The 18,887-nt window shown below is 41.9% G+C and overlaps 1 protein-coding gene across 2 annotated transcripts; it reads right to left on the bottom strand.

Annotated features, from left to right (window-relative positions):
* Nucleotides 1–233: 233 nt before the first annotated feature.
* On the bottom strand, nucleotides 234–7,723 carry klf9 (Kruppel like factor 9). Of its 2 annotated transcripts, none has more exons than XM_024001709.2 (2): nucleotides 3,874–6,743; nucleotides 234–1,405 (listed from the first exon to the last, which is right to left on the bottom strand). In XM_024001709.2, exons 1-2 carry the CDS (start codon nucleotides 4,313–4,315, stop codon nucleotides 1,128–1,130), a joined length of 720 nt encoding a protein of 239 aa, XP_023857477.1. In that variant the 5' UTR covers nucleotides 4,316–6,743; the 3' UTR covers nucleotides 234–1,127. The 2 variants fall into 2 exon arrangements, 1 of the variants encoding a protein (XP_023857477.1); XR_002878669.2 differs by lacking the exon at nucleotides 3,874–6,743 and adding an exon at nucleotides 7,276–7,723 and having other exon boundaries at nucleotides 1,315–1,405.
* Nucleotides 7,724–18,887: the final 11,164 nt, after the last annotated feature.

Genomic DNA, 18,887 nt, shown 5'->3' with positions numbered 1-18,887 from the left:
AACTCTCTCGCACGGTGACGGCAGGTACTAAGTTCATTAGCAATCTAATAATGAACATGTAATGGAATACATTGTTGAAATAAGTAAGCCTGCATGCTAAATGGACTGGAATGTATTTAGCTCCATAAACAAAAAGGCATATAGGGGAAAAAAGAATGGATGAAATTTGGCCTACAAAATGATGACACCATCTTGGCTCCCTATAAAATTATGCAACCTCACATAGATCATACTGATGTACAAAGAATTGTTTTAATGTTAAAAATATCTGACAATTAACTACACAGGTATTTACAGTGAGCAATACTATCATAAATGAGTTATCCACATGTTGGCAGATGGAGCTTCAGACATTCAGAAAACTAGAACAACTTCAAAACATCCAAGAATGCTGAGCATGAATTCAATCTGAAAGGCACAAAGTATTACACAATCCCCTATACAAATATAAAAATAATGTACAAAGTAATAAAAAAAAAGAGCAATACTGCAAATGTTGTAATAGTGATCTAAGCTGCAACACACAATTTTACATTCTATTTGGATAGGTGTCAAAATGCCAACTGAAACTATCTCAGTTGTACGAGTAACCCGTCTGACTTGGTACACAAATTTCACTGCACAGCTTTGTGTTATAACATAACCATAATTTAGGCAATTCATTATCAGCTACTAGTACACACACACAACTACCAAGGTGATTTATACTATTACATTATGGAGCACTTTAATACATAAGGCCTCATTGTCTGGTAGTGTAAAAACAAAATAAATGTCCAAATAAAAAAATGACATACTTCACATATATTATTACATTGCTACTTGATGTACTTAATGTACAGTATTCCTTGTAGAAAGAGGAAATTAAATATTATGCAAAAAAGGTGAATGGCTCTATGATTAAAACCGCTTTTCTCATTCCAGTGATAATATTGCTCACACCACTAGGGGTCACTAGAGACCAGTTATTACCAAACAGAAAACAAACAGGGTCATGTTCAATAGGGCACTGGGCCCACAGTAGATATAACATTTTGCACAAAAAAGTATGTGTTTGTTATTGGGTAAATAAAGTAACTAGCCCACTTCCACCTCCCTGTAGTGTATTTTGGTTGTGCGTGTGTGTCTCACACCTCAGTAGGGCTCTGGTCTCCAGAGTCGCAGGAGGAGAAGGAGGCGGAGGAGCGGCTTCTTCTGACTGTGGGGCCCTGAAGCATGCTGGGGTGAAAGCCTGCGTGGCGGCGGGCGTGTTTTGTCAGATGATCACTCCTCATGAAACACTTGTCACATAGCGGGCAGGTGAAGCGCTTCTCCCCCGTATGTGTTCGGTAGTGGCGTGTCAACTCGTCTGAACGCGAAAACCTCTTAGTGCAGTCTGGCCAGGTACACTGGAATGGCCTCTCACCTGGAGAACCATAGCCACCAAGAGGACAAAGAGAAGGAAGAGGGAATAAGTGGAGTCATTCTGAGTTCTCAATGACAGAATGAAGGTCAACATTTTTCATAATAAATCAAATTGGCTAACTATCCATTCTACAGGTTTTGAGACATCACTTACCATTAAGCACTTAGAGCTGTTATAATATTGAATTCTTATAACAAGGCTATATAACAATAATATGTTCTCTATGTATCAACATTTATATGAAATGATAGATATGTCAGGAACATTATAAGATTTGTGTAAAATTATCTTAAGGGGATTCTACATGCTCATTATTATACCGACTGATCAATAACATTTGTACTACAAATAGGCCTAATTCATTCAAGTGTTGAATTCCTCCATGACCAGGTATCCTGTCTAGAAACAAAAATATGAGTGTAGTGAAATATGTGATGTAAGAGGAAGGGGTGTTGCATGGTTACCAAGGACAATACGTTGGCTTGAGTGGGTTTATTACAATAATATATCCAGGCTAAACATTAAACATAGGTAACAGGTCCTTAACACTTGGTTGAAATGGTGGGCTATAGACAGGTTGGTTGATTAGCAACAAAACTAACGTGTGCGCAACAATGGGGCAAAACAGACAGGGTTTACTTAGACCGTTGACAACATGTAAACTATATTTCTTCTCCAAATGTTTATTGAAAACATAAATACATTTGAACAATGAGTACCTGTTGCCTCTAATACATTGCTACAGTTGTTGGTATTATCCATGTTTAGTCACTTTACCCCTACCTACATGTACATATTACCGCAATTACCTCAACTAAACTGTACCTCTGCACATTGATTCGGTACTGGTACCCCTTGTATATATCCTCGTTATTGTGTTACTATTGTTCCTTTAGTTTATTTAGCACATTTTTCTTACTTACTTTTTAAAACTCTGCAAGTAAGCATTTCAAGGTAAGGTTGTTGTATTCGGCGCATGTGACAAATACAATTTATATTAATATGAAAATAAATTAAATGTACAAATGAAATGCTAGCTAGCGAATTGAGACACATTGGCATCAACATTAAAACAGTCAAAACACCTCAAAACAAGGCATGGTATCAATAACAAGATACAAAGAGCTGAAACGAGCCACCTACGATTCCGCACGAAAGATTCTTGTCATTGTTGCTAGCTATCCGACCATTCACAATCATAACAACGCACGCATTCCGGACACATCCATGAGCGCGCATCATTTTTGTGACGTTGTCGACCAACCCGTCTATAATGACGCTTTCACAATCTAGTCGGAACTCTGAAATTCCCGACTTGTAACTGGTTGAATGCGGCACGTGTAGAACTACAACCAATTAGCAAGTCGTAAATCTCAGAGTTTCCTAATTCTGACTAGCACGTGAACAAGATCTATATAGCCTAGTAGAAGTTTGAATAGAGTACCACAGTATGAGTCATAATACCCCAAAAACCTAGCAGTCAAACATGGTTCCAATCGTTTTTCCACCATTCATCTTTCCCATAGGGGATTTTAGAAACACTTAAAATAAGGGCTGTGTTTCGTGTTGGCTTACCCTGACGTTAAATGTTGATAACCGTGTAACTCTCTCTAGGACAAGGTGACTTTAATCAATATATTCAGCTCTATTTACTGTCATATTCAAAAATGCTAATTAGCATCAAAGTAGACATGCAAGACTACAAGTCCCTGCAAGTCCCAAAACCAATAGGTTTTATGGGTATTATAACACCTCCACTCTATGTGCCATATCTACATGTCTAGGAAGTCAGTTTCTGTACTACTATGCACACTGTTCTCATTTCTTGCTCAACAGTTTGTGTCAACCATAGTGAGAGATTGAGGACTCATCTTTGTATCTGTGCCATTATAGCGTCTGTGACAACATGCACAGCTCCATTGAGGCAATCTCCATTTTGAAGTAGTACATTTTGTTCTTCATGATTGGCTGATCCCTCCTGATGACCTGGTTGGACATGACTCCAACAGGTTCATCCGGAAGGCTCAGCCAATGAAGTCGGAAGTCCCACCCAGTTGGTTAAAGTGGTGGAAGCCCTCAATGGCGCTGCCAATGCTAATACTGCCTTTTGGTCACTAGAGGCCTCTATGGTGTCAACAAGAATCACGCCGCCCTTTGCGCACACACATCTCCGCATTCAAAACACACAGAAGACAGTTCATGTATAATTTTAGTTATGTACAACACGCACACATACTACAAAGCGTAGGCACGATGGTTATCTAGATTCTAGAATACACTAAATCGAATTGTCTTTAGTACAAACTATGAGAGCCATATCATTTTGCAATGTTCTACTGAAAAACAGACTGGTCAAAGTTATGTTCTCAATCATCTCTGCGCCAGTGTGGGCATACAGAGCTAGGCTATATACCAGTATAGACTATCTAGTTTACTTCTGTATGTAGCCTAACCTTTACAACACTTACCAGTGTGCACTCTAAGGTGGGCTTTAAGGTGGGAAGACTTGCCATACATCTTCCCACAGCCGCTGAACGGGCAACAATGTCTCTTCTCTGAGGACACATGCACAATCACAGCCTTCTTGTTCCGTGACTGCTTTTCTGTCGAGGTATGTTGCGCCCTTGCAGTGTCCCCGCTCACCCTGTGACCACACAGGGATCCGTTAACCATGCTGTTGGCATCACTTTGGCCCAGACATCTACTACCCCCACCACATGTCTCACTGCGTGTTATCTGGTTACATTTGTTCAGGTCGAGCAAAATCATCGCCACCATTAACAAAGTCCTGTTTTCTTGGTTCTCTTTCGACATGTCTTCTTTCGGTTTGGCATCGGGACAGCGGTCCTCCGGTGGCCGGCGGTTAGCGATGGAGACTAAACACTCAGCAGCGAGATCAACCTCCGACATTGCCGAAGCCTTTATTTATTTCACCGGTGACAAAAATATGTTCCCTAAACGGATGCTGATATTTTCGCCTTTGATAAATTGACTCTCCTTGTAATTTATCAGGTGGGTGATCTTCACACCACAGGGATTTCAGGAAACATGTGGTTTTCAGTTCCACATGTGTCGTCTTTGTGTCTCTAAATAATACTATTTTACAGAAACGGATCAAATAAACGCTCTTTGGTAACTAGGCTACTAACTAGATAATTATCTTGATGTTTGATTTACTCCTCTGTAGCCTGTAAATAATAAATACGGTCCTGGAATAGTGTTGTAGGTTCTGCTGTCTTCTTTCTCTCCCCGCAAATGCGTCAACTTGTCCTATTTTACAGCATGAAGCTGTTCCCAACTCCAAGAAACAAATTCGCGGAATCCCAGGGTGTCATAATAAAACAGGGCTGCAATTGGCTACGAGTAGAGGTGACGTATTTTTTGTATACACTACTTGGAATAGCTCGTTCATATTCATTGATGGAAGGGATGGTCGGCCAATCACTTGATGAACAATATGAAAAGGGGGGTTGTTTCTGTCATGCCACACATCATTGCTGACCAGACTGCGCGAGTGTTCTTTTTCAAGGGTTAAGGCAAGGCGCATTGCAACACAATTCCTCTAGCTCATTTCCGTAACACATTTCTTCAGCACCGAACACGTCTCTTTGAGAAAAACGATTATTTTCCCCCCTTAAATTGAAGTGTGTTTCTCTCCAGCGTAGCCTATAGCCTCACATGGCAATTAAAAAGTGACATTTATTTGGGAATATCCAGCGCTCAAGATGCAAGGACTGACTAGATCCATGACGTCGACATAGTTCTGACCCTGTTTTGTGCTAAACTCGTGAGGCATTTATGGATTACATTCTTCAAGAATCAATGGGAAAATATCAAGAATTATAAATACTGTAGCGAATTCGAGGTGTAGCCCCAATCAGGACTTGATTGGTCCAGCTACTGTCAAGCCAACACCTTAACTGTTACACCAAGAGGCCCGAACCTCTTGACGAGGTCACTAGGTGTTGTGTTAAGGTCACTACAATACTATTGAACAGCTTCCCAAATCCCGAACTGTAGCCTACTTTGAACTTTTGGGGTTATTTTCTTAGCTCAGGGTTATACACTTGAGTGTACAAAACATTTGGAACACATTCTCTTTCCATGAGACTGACCAGTTGAAAGCTATGATCCCTTATAGCAAAAGGAGGTGGGTGCAATTCAATATTAGGAAGATGTACCTAATGTTTTGTTCACTCAGTGTATAGCCTAATAATCATTATATTTTTATTTGATTTACCAACACAAGCTATAGGCTACATGTGAATCTACTAACCTTGCATAGCCTATTATAACCACAGCGTGTCTTCATGATGTTTCAGTGGTCTGTCATTTTACTCTCAAGGGAACTCACTAATTTAAAACAATGTTGATCTATTTGAGTTTCTGATAATACATTTCTCTTTTACAACTATGGCATACCCATCTGCAAATGCATACATATCCTGAAGTTCAGGTCCTGAGAGGTAGGAGAAATCAGCCAATGAGGCTGCTTGTAACAAGAGCCTCTCCAAATGTAAACCCCTTTCTCCGAGCTCACCAGGACATAGTTCGAAGAAAAAATAAACGTGTTGCCACTTGTCAAGAGAGAGAATATGTTGCTACAGTCCCCACCTTGATATCCACGTGCCTGGTTTAATTAGGCTTGTGGCTTATTCCATTCTACCCCAACCCGGTTAGACTATGCCTAGGACCTAGCCTAATATTATAATTAAATTATTCTATAGCCCCCCCAACACACCCATGTCTGGTGGCCTTACTAGGCTAACAGGATATAAGCTATACGAGTGTAGGAAGACGTCGTGACCATAGGCTATTGCCTGAATCTACAGTCTGCACTGGAATTCTCCACTGCCCATAGACACGTCATTGGATGTCTGTTATTGCCGCTACACTCCTTACCGACACTATATCACGTTGGTACGCTCTTCTAACATGTTATTCTAACCAACACCGCCTCCCTGTGTGTGTCCACGTGCGACTGTAGAACAGAATGTTCTCTTCCGTGAACTGAGTATGAACTCGTGCGCCATAGCAGTTAAGAGGGACAAGTTTCTCGAAGATTAGGCTACAGCTATAGAGCTCCCCAGTTTGTAGTCCTAATACCCAGAAAAAAACGTATCTGGTTCGTTCAGTCATCCTTATAGGAAGATTAATGGGGAAAGAATAGAGTTATGAAATAGGCTAAACACCGAAAATACGGTCTTAGTAGGAGATCGTATACGTTTTTGTTGTACGAGATAATAGCAGTCAGTTAACATGACCTTAATGAATTATGAAGCCTTTGTGTTTTTTATCATTACATAAATTATTCAAAATTCACAAAAAGTGACGTTAGTTGATGAATATTGTCTCATTTAACAAAACGTATAAGATCTCATAAGCCTCCTGTGTTTACCACATACCTTATTTTCGTCGATTATCAAAACCCCCTACAAAAACGCCATTGATTTTCCTCATAGGCTTTGTTCAACGAACCATGGCAGAGTTAGTGCCTACAAAAAGACGCCATTACTATTTCCCTCTATTGGTATGCATCTTTGTTTTCATATAGGCCTATCTGCAATCTATAGTAATTGTCCCAGATAGCCTACGTTCCAAACAAACATATAGTAATGCGTTTTCACACAATTCTTACATTTTAGTAATTTATCAGACGCTCTTATCCAGAGCGATTTAAAGTAGTGAGTGCATACATTTCATACTGTTTTGAGCTATAGTTTGTATCAGAGTTCGGCAATTTGTTACATTGTATTTTTTAAATTTTGTTTTTAAATTGGTTTCACGTTGCCAAATGTCAAACGAACTAAAATGCCCAAACAAAAACATGTTTGCATGCAAGTCATTTGTTTTTGGGCAAAAATACTCACCTTAAATCCATTTTTGATTATCATAAAGCATCACTTGTGTCTCCCAATCTTCATATTGCTTTCGCTTTGGTCTTCCAACAGCATGCGCCAGGAAAGAGCGCAATAGCCGCTCTAACTGCTACATTAATAGGCTATATTCAGTAGCCTTATCCCTTTTCCCTAATCTGCATAACATGCACTCAAAAATGCCCTTCTAGTTACTCACAGAATGTTTCAGAGATTTCAAGTTATGATGCTGCATGGATTTCATCAAATGCTCGCAATCAAACAACCAATAATAATGCGCGACTAGCGTTCTTTTTCTGTGTTTGGTCCAGACTGCGTTCCCAACTGCAGCTGTTGTTCGAATTGAATTGGACCGAGATCACACTTTTTGAGCGAACCATGGTGCGTATTTAGTGCGCTCCCAAGTGTGGATAGAGTATTCACACCAGTCCAAAGGGGGTAAACTCACCATAGTTCGGAAAAACTGCACCAAAACAATTTGGTGTGAAAGTCCCCTTTACTTTGAGAACTCGTTGAATGATCGATGTGTGTGGATGTGGTCCGTTCACTGAACCCGCAGTCAGCATCTGCTTGAACTGGTATGAACACTATCTGCACTCCGGAGCGCACTAAACAATGCATCACGGTTTACGGTTTAGGGTGATCTCGGTCCGATTCCATTCGTAGGCTACCATGGTGCGGTTTGCTGCAGGTGAGAACCCAGTCCAGACCAAACACAGGAAAAGAACCAGAGGCTCTCAGTATTGTTGCTTGGTTGGTTGACTGTGCAGTACCATATTTTGCCAGGCTGTAACTTGATATCTCTGAAACATTCTGTGATAAGCATTTAATTTACAGTAAGAGCTCATTATCTGATGCAGATTAGGGGAGACGGGGGCTATACCGGGGATATAGGCACAGTGGCGACCTGTCATTCAGTATTTTGAGCCCAACCTATTTAGCTATGTACTGTGCATTCGGAAAGTATTCAGACTCCTTGACTTTTTCCACATTTTGTTACATTACAGCCTTATTATAAAATTTATTAAATAAAAACAAATCCTCAGCAATCGACACACAATACCCCATAATGACGAAGCAAAAACAGGTTTTTAGAAATGTTTGCAAATTTATAACAGGTAAAAAACAGAAAAACCTTATTTACATAAGTATTCATACCCTTTGCTATGAGACTCAAAATTGAGCTCAGGTGCATCCTGTTTCCATCGATCATCCCTGTTTCTACAACTTGATTGGAATACACCCGTGGCTGTGGTAAATTCAATTGATTGGACATGGTTTGGAAAGGCACACGCCTGTCTATATAAGGTCCCACAGTTGACAGTGCATGTCAGAGCAAAAACCAAGCCATGAGGTTGAAGGAATTGTCCGCATAGCTCGGAGACAGGATTGTGTCGAGGCACAGATCTGGGAAAGGGTACCAAAAAATGTCTGCAGAATTGAAGGTCCCCAAGAACACAGTGGCCTCCATCATTCTTAAATGGAAGTAGTTTGGAACCACCAAGATTCTTCCTAGAGCTGGCCGCCCGGCCAAACTGAGCAATCAGGGGAGAAGGGCCTTGGTCAGCGAGGTGACCAAGAACCCGATGGTCACTCTGACAGAGCTCCAGAATTCCTCTGTGGAGATGGGAGCACATTCCAGAAGGACAACCATCTCTGTAGCACTCCACTTGGAGTTTGCCAAAAGGCACCTAAAGATTCTCAGACCATGAGAAACAAGATTCTCTGGTCTGATGAAATCAAAATGTAACTCTTTGGCCTGAATGCCAAGCTTCACGTCTGGAGGAAACATGGCACCATCCCTACAGTGAAGCATGGGGGTGGCAGCATCATGTTGTGGGGATGTTTTCAGTGGCAGGGACTAGGAGACTAGTCAGGATCGAGGGAAAGATGAACGGAGCAAAGTACAGAGATATCCTTGAAGAAAACCTGCTCCAGAGCGCTCAGGACCTCAGACTGGGGCGAAGGTTCACCTTCCAACAGGACAACGACCCTACACACACAGCCAAGACAACACAGGAGTGGCTTCGGGACAAGTCTCTGAATGTCCTTGAGTGGCCCAGCCAGAGCCTGGACTTGAACCGGATCGAACATCTCTGGAGAGACCTGAAAATAGCTGTGAAGCAACGCTCCCCATACAGAGCTTGAGAGGATCTGCAGAGAAGAATAGGAGAAACTCTCCAAATACAGGTGTGTCAAGCTTGTAGCGTCATACCCAAGAAGACTCGAGGCTGACGCTACAAGCTTGACACACCTATATTTGGAGAGTTTCTCCTATTCTTCTCTGCAGATCCTCCCTGTCAAAGGTTCTTCAACAAAGTATTGAGTAAAGGGTCTGAATACTTATGTAAATGTGATATTTCAGTTTTTTATTTTTTTGAAATTTACAACAATGAAAAAAAAAACAGTTTTGGCTTTGACATTATGGGGTATTTATTGTGTGTAGATTGATGAGGGAAAAAACAACAATTTAATCAATTTTAGAGTAAGGCTGTAATGTAACAAAATGTTGAAAAAGTCACGGGGTCTGGACACTTTCCGAATGCACTGTATATATTTTCTTTTATGTTTGTTGCTTGTTTTGCATGTTATTTTGGCATTAATACGTGTCACACATCAGTTTGCAAACAATGTAAAAAAAAAAAAAAACATTGAGTTAATAAAGCCACATACAAACAGTCTCTTTTTTGCTTTCTTGAGTAAGGCAGCTTCAAAATGCAGCGGTTTTAGCCTAGCTCAGTGCTTTCTGTGGTGGAAGGGCAGCCATCGGAAATTACAGAGCATAGGGGTTGGTAATCTTCTCTAGTTGCGCCGTGATTGGCTCAGTGTTCTGTCACTCATGGGGACACTACATCACCACAAAATCTACAGGGAGAGCTAGAAAATTCAAGCCGCCTTGGGTGCTACCATAGATTTACATTAGAAGTGCCCATCCAAGAAGGCTCAAGGTCATTGGCCATAAATAATTCCAAGATGGCATAGGAGTCAGACGTCCTTTTGTCCTCGTCTTGTCGTGTCCCGTATATATATATATTTACACCTTTCTTCGCATATCTTTTATATATTTTTCTTTTCCAAAAACTCAACTTCAAAACGCTTTCCTGCAACCCGCCTCACCAATTACAAAAAAAAAGTATTATTTACCTCAAATCTGAAAATCCACAATAGAAGCTAGCCAGAAGCTAACCAGAAGCTAGCCAGAAGCTAACCTGAAGCTAACCAGTTTACTGGCTAACGTTGGTATTTCAGCTAACCACGGTTTGTGGTCATCAGCTATTCCTTTATCTCGATGATCTATCGCCACTTTTGTACAACGCGACTCGGACCAGAGCATACCGGACCTATTTTTCTCCATATCCCCGGATTTCAACCGCAAGCTCTGGACATTAACACCTTGATTTCGCAGCTAGCTAGCTCCTACCCGTGTGACTACTGGCTTGCGTCGATCCCGGAACAAGCATCAATTATTCCGGAGCTAGCCAGCTGAAGAGTTCCATCAGCCACTCCTGGGCTACAATCACCTATCCGGACCCGTTTTACTGCCAATGCAGAGCCCCGCCGGGCCTTCACGACTGACTACCGACGTTGTCTGCCCGAGGGAGTTATCCAACTGGCACCTCCGTCGCGACGTTACCTGAACGCTCATCTGGGGCCCGCTAATCGTTAGCTGTCTTATCGGCTGCTATCTGAATAAGTCTATCGGACAATTTTTCTTGGGTCACTATAACTATATCTATTTTGCCAATTGGATTGATCTACCGACGGAAACGCACGAGGTGGCTAAAACAGACCTCCATCCTATGCTAGCTTGCTACCGATAGCCCAGCTAGCTGTCTGAATCGCCGTGACCCCAGCCAACCTCTACTCGCTGGACCCTTATGATCACTCGACTGGGCATGCCTCTCCTTAATGTCAATATGTCTTGTCCATTGCTGTTCTGGTTAGTGTTTATTGGCTTGTTTCACTGTAGAGCCTCTAGCCCTGCTCACTATACCTTATCCAACCTTTCAGTTCCACCACCCACATATGCGATGACATCACCTGGTTTCAATGATGTTTCTAGAGACAGTGTCTCTCTCTTCATCACTCAATGCCTAGGTTTGCCTCCACTGTATTCACATCCTACCATACCTTTGTCTGTACATTATTCCTTGAAGCTATTTTATCGCCCCCAGAAACTTCATTTTACTCTCTGTTCTAGACGTTCTAGACGACCAATTCTCATAGCTTTTAGCCGTACCCTTATCCTACTCCTCCTCTGTTCCTCTGGTGATGTAGAGGTGAATCCAGGCCCTGCAGTGCCTAGCTCCACTCCTATTCCCCAGGCGCTCTCTTTTGATGACTTCTGTAACCGTAATAGCCTTGGTTTCATGCATGTTAACATTAGAAGCCTCCTCCCTAAGTTTGTTTTRTTCACTGCTTTAGCACACTCTGCCAACCCGGATGTTTTAGCAGTGTCTGAATCCTGGCTTAGGAAGACCACCAAACATTCTGACATTTTCATCCCTGACTACAATGTTTTCAGACAAGATAGAACGGCCAAAGGGGGCGGTGTTGCAATCTACTGCAAAGATAGCCTGCAGAGTTCTGTCCTACTATCCAGGTCTGTTCCCAAACAATTTGAACTTCTACTTTTAAAAATCCACCTCTCTAAAAACAAGTCTCTCACCGTTGCCGCCTGCTATAGACCACCCTCTACCCCCAGCTGTGCTCTGGACACCATATGTGAACTGATTGCCCCCAATCTATCTTCAGAGCTCGTGCTGCTAGGCGACCTAAACTGGAACATGCTTAACACCCCAGCCATCCTACAATCTAAGCTTGATGCCCTCAATCTCAGACAAATTATCAATGAACCTACCAGGTACCACCCCAAAGCCGTAAACACGGGCACCCTCATAGATATCATCCTAACAAACTTGCCCTCTAAATACACCTCTGCTGTTTTCAACCAAGATCTCAGCGATCACTGTCTCATTGCCTGCATCCGTAATGGGTTAGCGGTCAAACGACCTCCACTCATCACTGTCAAACGCTCCCTGAAACACTTCAGCGAGCAGGCTTTTCTAATCGACCTGGCCGGGGTATCCTGGAAGGATATTGATCTCATCCCGTCAGTAGAGGATGCCTGGTTCTTTTTTTTTAAATGCCTTCCTCACCATCTTAAATAAGCATGCCCCATTCAATAAATTTAAAACCAGGAACAGATATAGCCCTTGGTTGTCTCCAGACCTGACTGCCCTTAACCAACACAAAAACATCCTATGGCGTTCTGCATTAGCATCGAACAGCCCCCGTGATATGCAACTTTTCAGGGAAGCTAGAAACTAATATACACAGGCAGTTAGAAAAGCCAAGGCTAGCTTTTTCAAGCAGAAATTTGCTTCCTGCAACACAAACTCAAAAAAGTTCTGGGACACTGTAAAGTCCATGGAGAATAAGAACATCTCCTCCCAGCTGCCCACTGCACTGAAGATAGGAAATACTGTCACCACCGACAAATCCACTATAATTGAGAATTTCAATAAGCATTTTTCTATGGCTGGCCATGCTTTCCACCTGGCTACCCCTACCCCGGTCAACAGCACTGCACCCCCCACAGCTACTCGCCCAAGCCTTCCCCATTTCTCCTTCTCCCAAAGCCAATCAGCTGATGTTCTGAAAGTGCTGCAAAATCTGGACCCCTACAAATCAGCCGGGCTAGATAATCTGGACCCTTTCTTTCTAAAATGATCTGCTGAAATTGTTGCCACCCCTATTACTAGCCTGTTCAACCTCTCTTTCGTGTCGTCTGAGATTCCCAAAGATTGGAAAGCAGCTGCGGTCATCCCCCTCTTCAAAGGGGGGCACACTCTTGACCAAAACTGATATAGACCTATATCTATCCTACCCTGCACAATACTGTGCAGCCGTTTTCATTGACCTGGCCAAGGCTTTCGACTCTGTCAATCACTACATCCTCATCGGCAGACTCAACAGCCTTGGTTTCTCAAATGATTGCCTCGCCTGGTTCACCAACTACTTCTCTGATAGAGTTCAGTGTGTCAAATCGGAGGGTCTGTTGTCCGGGCCTGCAGTCTCTATGGGGTGCCACAGGGTTCAATTCTTGGACCGACTCTCTTCTCTGTATACATCAATGATGTCGCTCTTGCTGCTGGTGAGTCTCTGATCCACCTCTACGCAGACGACACCATTCTGTATACTTCTGGCCCTTCTTTGGACACTGTGTTAACAACCCTCCAGGCGAGCTTCAATGCCATACAACTCTCCTTCCGTGGCCTCCAATTGCCTTAAATACAAGTAAAACTAAATGCATGCTCTTCAACCGATCGCTGCCTGCACCTGCCCGCCTGTCCAACATCACTACTCTGGACAGCTCTGACTTAGAATATGTGGACAACTACAAATACCTAGGTGTCTGGTTAGACTGTAAACTCTCCTTCCAGACTCACATCAAACATCTCCAAACCAAAGTTAAATCTAGAATTGGCTTCCTATTCCGCAACAAAGCATCCTTCACTCATGCTGCCAAACATACCCTTGTAAAACTGACCATCCTACCAATCCTCGACTTCGGTGATGTCATTTACAAAATAGCCTCCAATACCCTACTCAATAAATTGGATGCAGTCTATCACAGTGCCATCCGTTTTGTCACCAAAGCCCATATACTACCCACCACTGCGACCTGTACACTCTCGTTGGCTGGCCCTCGCTTCATACTCGTGCCAAACCCACTGGCTCCAGGTCATCTACAAGACCCTGCTAGGTAAAGTCCCCCTTATCTCAGCTCGCTGGTCACCATAGCAGCACCCACCTGTAGCACGCGCTCCAGCAGGTATATCTCTCTGGTCACCCCAAAACCAATTCTTCCTTTGGCCGCCTCTCCTTCCCGTTCTCTGCTGCCAATGACTGGAACGAACTACAAAAATCTCTGAAACTGGAAACACTTATCTCCCTCACTAGCTTTAAGCACCAGCTGTCAGAGCAGCTCATAGATTACTGCACCTGTATATAGCCCATCTATAATTTAGCCCAAACAACTACCTCTTTCCCTACTGTATTTATTTATTTATTTTGCTCCTTTGCACCCCATTATTTCTATCTCTACTTTGCACATTCTTCCACTGCAAATCACCCATTCCAGTGTTTTACTTGCTATATTGTATTTACTTCGCCACCATGGCCTTTTTTTTGCCTTCACCTCCCTTATCTCACCTCACTTGCTCACATTGTATATAGACTTATTTTTCTACTGTAATATTGACTGTATGTTTGTTTTACTCCATGTGTTGTTGTATGTGTCGAACTGCTTTGCTTTATCTTGGCCAGGTCGCAATTGTAAATGAGAACGTGTTCTCAACTTGCCTACCTGGTTAAATAAAGGTGAAATAAACAAATAAAAAAAGTAAAAAAATAAAAAATAAAATGACATCAAGTCTACTGTAGCTTTGATTGGACTGATCATGTCAACAACATACTTTCAAAATCTTAGCTAGACAAGCAGTCGTCCTTATGAATCACGTCGACAATCTACTGGCAAATCCTTTTTAATCCTTGTCATATGAAGATAAATAATGAAGAGAAATTATAGATGAAACGTGTCGGTGCTCATCGGGCATTGGACATAAACATTACACAACAAGTTGGAAATCGCAAATTCAACAATGAGTGGTGTGGAAGGAATCAGTGGCTAACTGCAAGCGTTGCAAAGCAATCACTATTTTGCTTCCCCTGCTATTCGGTGGAGAGGGTGTGTGGTCCAAGTCTGGTTTTAAGGTGTCTCTTTTCCAAGCTTAAAAGGAAAAACATTCACATGCAACACTATGGGCCAGAAAAGGTTGAATACATTGGCCATGCTGTCAATCCAACATGACTTCTGCCACGTTCAAAACAACTGGAAACTCAGAACTGAGAAATCTCAGAGTCCAGTAAGTTTAAGACAACTGGGAACTCTGAAAAAAACAATCTCAGACTGGGAAAATACATTTTGAATGGTCATCCAACTCGGAATTCCAAGCCGGGAACTCTGGCCTCTTTCTAGAGCTCCGACCTGAAGATCACTGACGTCATAATTCAACCTTGCTTTTTTCAGAGTTCCCAGATGTCTTGAAAGCACCATACATACAGAGAACGCAAGACTTTGTTGACAAAGTTTTAATGAAAAAATTTGCCCACAAGAAGGACCGCTTCGCCACCTTCCTGTTCAAGTGAGCACAACAAGGTGAGTCCAAAAATGTCTTATATGCTGCTGCATAATTTGTGTAATTTTTTTAACTATTGTTTTATTTAACTAGGCAAGTCAGTTAAAACTTCTTAGGGATCAAATCCCTTTAGCGGGATCGATTTGACAACATCCGGTGAAATGGCAGAGCACCAAATTCAAATTAAATTACTTATTAAATTTAACTTTCATGAAATCACAAGTGTAATACAAAAAAAATAATGCTTAACTTCTTGTTAATCCAGCCACCATGTCAGATTTCAAAAAGGCTTTACGGCGAAAGCAAACCATGCAATTATCTGAGGACAGCACCCCGCAAACAAATGCTTAACAAACATTTTTCAACCAGGGAGGTGCGACACGATAGTCAGAAATAACGATATAATTCATGCCTTACCTTTGAAGATCTTCTTCTGTTGGCACTCCAATAAGTCCCAGAAACATCAGAAATTGTCCTTTTGTTCGATTAATTCCTTCGTTATATCCCCAAAATGTCCATTTATTTGGCGCATTTAATTCAGAAAATACACCGGTTCCAACTCGCCCAACCTGACTACAAAGTATCTAATAAGTTACCTGTAAACTTGGTCCAAACATTTCAAACAACTTTCCTAATCCAACTTTAGGTATTTTAAAACGTAAATAATCGATAAAATTTAAGACGGAATATACTGTGTTCAATAGCGGATAAAATGAAAGTGGGGCGAGTTCCAGGTCGTGCGCACCAAACAAAAAAGTACACTTGGCTTGACACAGAAAGGAAAGGGCTACTTCTTCATTTCTCAAAGGAAAAACATCAACCAATTTCTAAAGACTGTTGACATCTAGTGGAAGCCATAGGAACTGCAACCAGGTGCCTCATAAATCTAGTTCCCCATAGAAACCTAATTGAAAACACAGTGATCTCAACATTTTATTTTCCTGGATGGTTTGTCCTCAGGGTTTCGCCTGCCAAATAAGTTCTGTTATACGCACATACATGATTTTAACAGTTTTAGAAACTTTAGAGTGTTTTCTATCTAAATCTACATCTAATTATATGCATATCCTAGCTTCTGGGCCTGAGGAACAGGCCGTTTACTTTGGGCATGCTTTTAATCTGGACGTAAAAATACTGCCCCCTAGCTCAAAGAGGTTTTAATTAAACAATGACGACCTACCCCAGACAACGCTGGGCCAATTGTGCGCAGCCCTATGGGACTCCCAATCACAGTCAGATGTGAGTCAGCCTGGATTCAAACCAGGGACTGCAGTGACACCGCTTGCACTGAGGTGCAGTGCTTTAGAACACTGCGCCACTCGGGATGTAATAAATGCTGTAATTTGCCAGCGAGATACAATGCATTCGGAAAGTATTCAGACCCCTTGACTTTTTCCATATTTTGTTACGTTACAGCCTTATTCTAAATTGACAAAGCAAAAACAGGTCTTTAGAAATTTTTGCATATGTATTAAAGATAAAAAACAGAAATACGTTATTTACATACTTTTTCAGATCCTTTGCTTTGAGACTAGATATTGAGCTCAGGTGCATCCTGTCTCCATTGATCAGCCTTGAGATGTTTCTACAACTTGATTGGAGTCTACCTGTGGTAAATTCAACTGATTGGAAATTATTTGGAAATGCACACACCTGTCTATATAAGGTCCAACAGTTGACAGTGCATGTCAGAGCAAAAACCAAGCCATGAGGTTGAAGGAATTGTCTGCAGAGCTCAGAGACAGGATTGTGTTGAGGCACAGATCTGGGGAAGGGTACCTAAACATTTCTACAGCATTGAAGTTCCCCAAGAACACAGTGGCCTCCATCATTCTTAAATGGAAGAAGTTTGGAACCATCAAGACTCTTCCTAGAGCTGGCCACCCGGCCAAACTGAGCAATTGGGGGAGAAGGGTCTTGGTCAGACAGGTGACCACGAACCCGATGGTCACTCTGACAGAGCTCCAGAGTTCCTCTGTGGAGCTGGGAGAACCTTCCAGAAGGACAACCATCTCTGCAGCACTCCACCAATCAGGCTTTTATGGTAGACTGGCCAGACGGAAGCCTCTCCTCAGTAAAAGGCACATGACAGCCCGCTTGGAGTTTGCAAAAAGGCACCTAAAGGACTCTCAGACCATGAGAAACAAGATTCTCTGGTTTGATGAAACCAAGATTGAACTCTTTTGCCTGAATGCCAAGCGTCACGTCTGGAGGAAACCTGGTACCATCCCAACGGTGAAGCATGGTGGTGGCAGCATCATGATCTGGGGATGTTTTTCAGCAGCAGGGACTGGGAGACTAGTCAGGATCGAGGGAAAGAGGAACAGAGCAAAGTACAGAGAGATCATTGATGAAATCCTGCTGTAACGTAACAAAATGTGGAAAAAGTCAAGTAGTCTAAATACTTTCCGAACACACTGTATATATACTGTAGCTAAGAAAGTAATACTAAGTGTATGTTGTGTAGTAAGCTGTTAGTGGCCCATGTGCTGAACAAATAGTTATATTGACTACGTCCGTCTTAGCACGCTCATTAATGTCTTAATTGAAATTACGGATTGCCTCTTATCCACCTATCGTTCCTTTATGACATAGTTTGTACATCTCAATTGTCAGTAGAAGCCACATTTGTTTAAACAAGTCAGCCATATCAGCTATTTCTTTTTTTGAAGGCAGTAAATACAGCTGAATTTACTGTTTCACTGCCAGATAAGGTTCCATGGTGCTGAAAAGAAAGCTCTGCTGTTGGGACAGCTTTATGTAGGCCCTAACAGTTTGTGGGCACATTTTGTCACCGTTATAGTGGAATGAATGTATTGTTTAGTGTTGTGTTGTGTAGTGGCTTTGCTGGTGTAGTGGCTTTGCTAAAAATAAATGAGTTTGCCCCACCAAGATTGACATGCTAAAATCACCACTGTATAGGCTACTGAATATAGACTGTTCACATTGCACTTAAAGCTGCTATTGTTTCCTCCCACATGTTATTGAAAGACCAAAGCAAAAGTAGCCTAATATGAAGTTTTGGACACAAGTTATGCTCTTTGATAATCATAGATGGATTTAGCGTGAACATTTTTCTCCAATAAACAAATTACTTGCATGAACATGTGGTTTTGTTAAGGCATTTTAGTTCGTTTGACATTTGGCATTGTGAAACCAACCAGACCCTCCAAAAATGTAAATACAGTGTAACAAATTATCTCATTCTGATTCAAACAATAGCTCAGAACTATGTGTGAAAATGCCATAAGAATGCAGAGAATTTTCCTCCATTGACTGAGCATTGTTTCTCTTGGATGTTAACGAAAGTTTGTTATACAATTATTTATTCCCTGTGTTCCTGGTAAACATGATGCATCCCTTTCATAACACATTGAAAAATAGCCTACAACGGGGACACCA

This window comes from Salvelinus sp. IW2-2015, linkage group LG15 (assembly GCF_002910315.2).
Source record: "Salvelinus sp. IW2-2015 linkage group LG15, ASM291031v2, whole genome shotgun sequence".
NCBI classification, from domain to species: Eukaryota; Metazoa; Chordata; class Actinopteri; order Salmoniformes; family Salmonidae; genus Salvelinus; species Salvelinus sp. IW2-2015.
Note: the sequence above shows the minus strand (reverse complement) of the source record. Positions and strands in the feature narration are given on the sequence as shown.

Coding starts and splice junctions, on each gene's coding strand:
- klf9 (XM_024001709.2), bottom strand. CDS start 4,315: ATGTCGGAGGTTGATCTCGCTGCTGAGTGTTTAGTCTCCATCGCTAAC. Junction 1,406..3,873: donor CCACCTTAGAGTGCACACTG/GTAAGTGTTGTA, acceptor ATGGTTCTCCAG/GTGAGAGGCCATTCCAGTGT.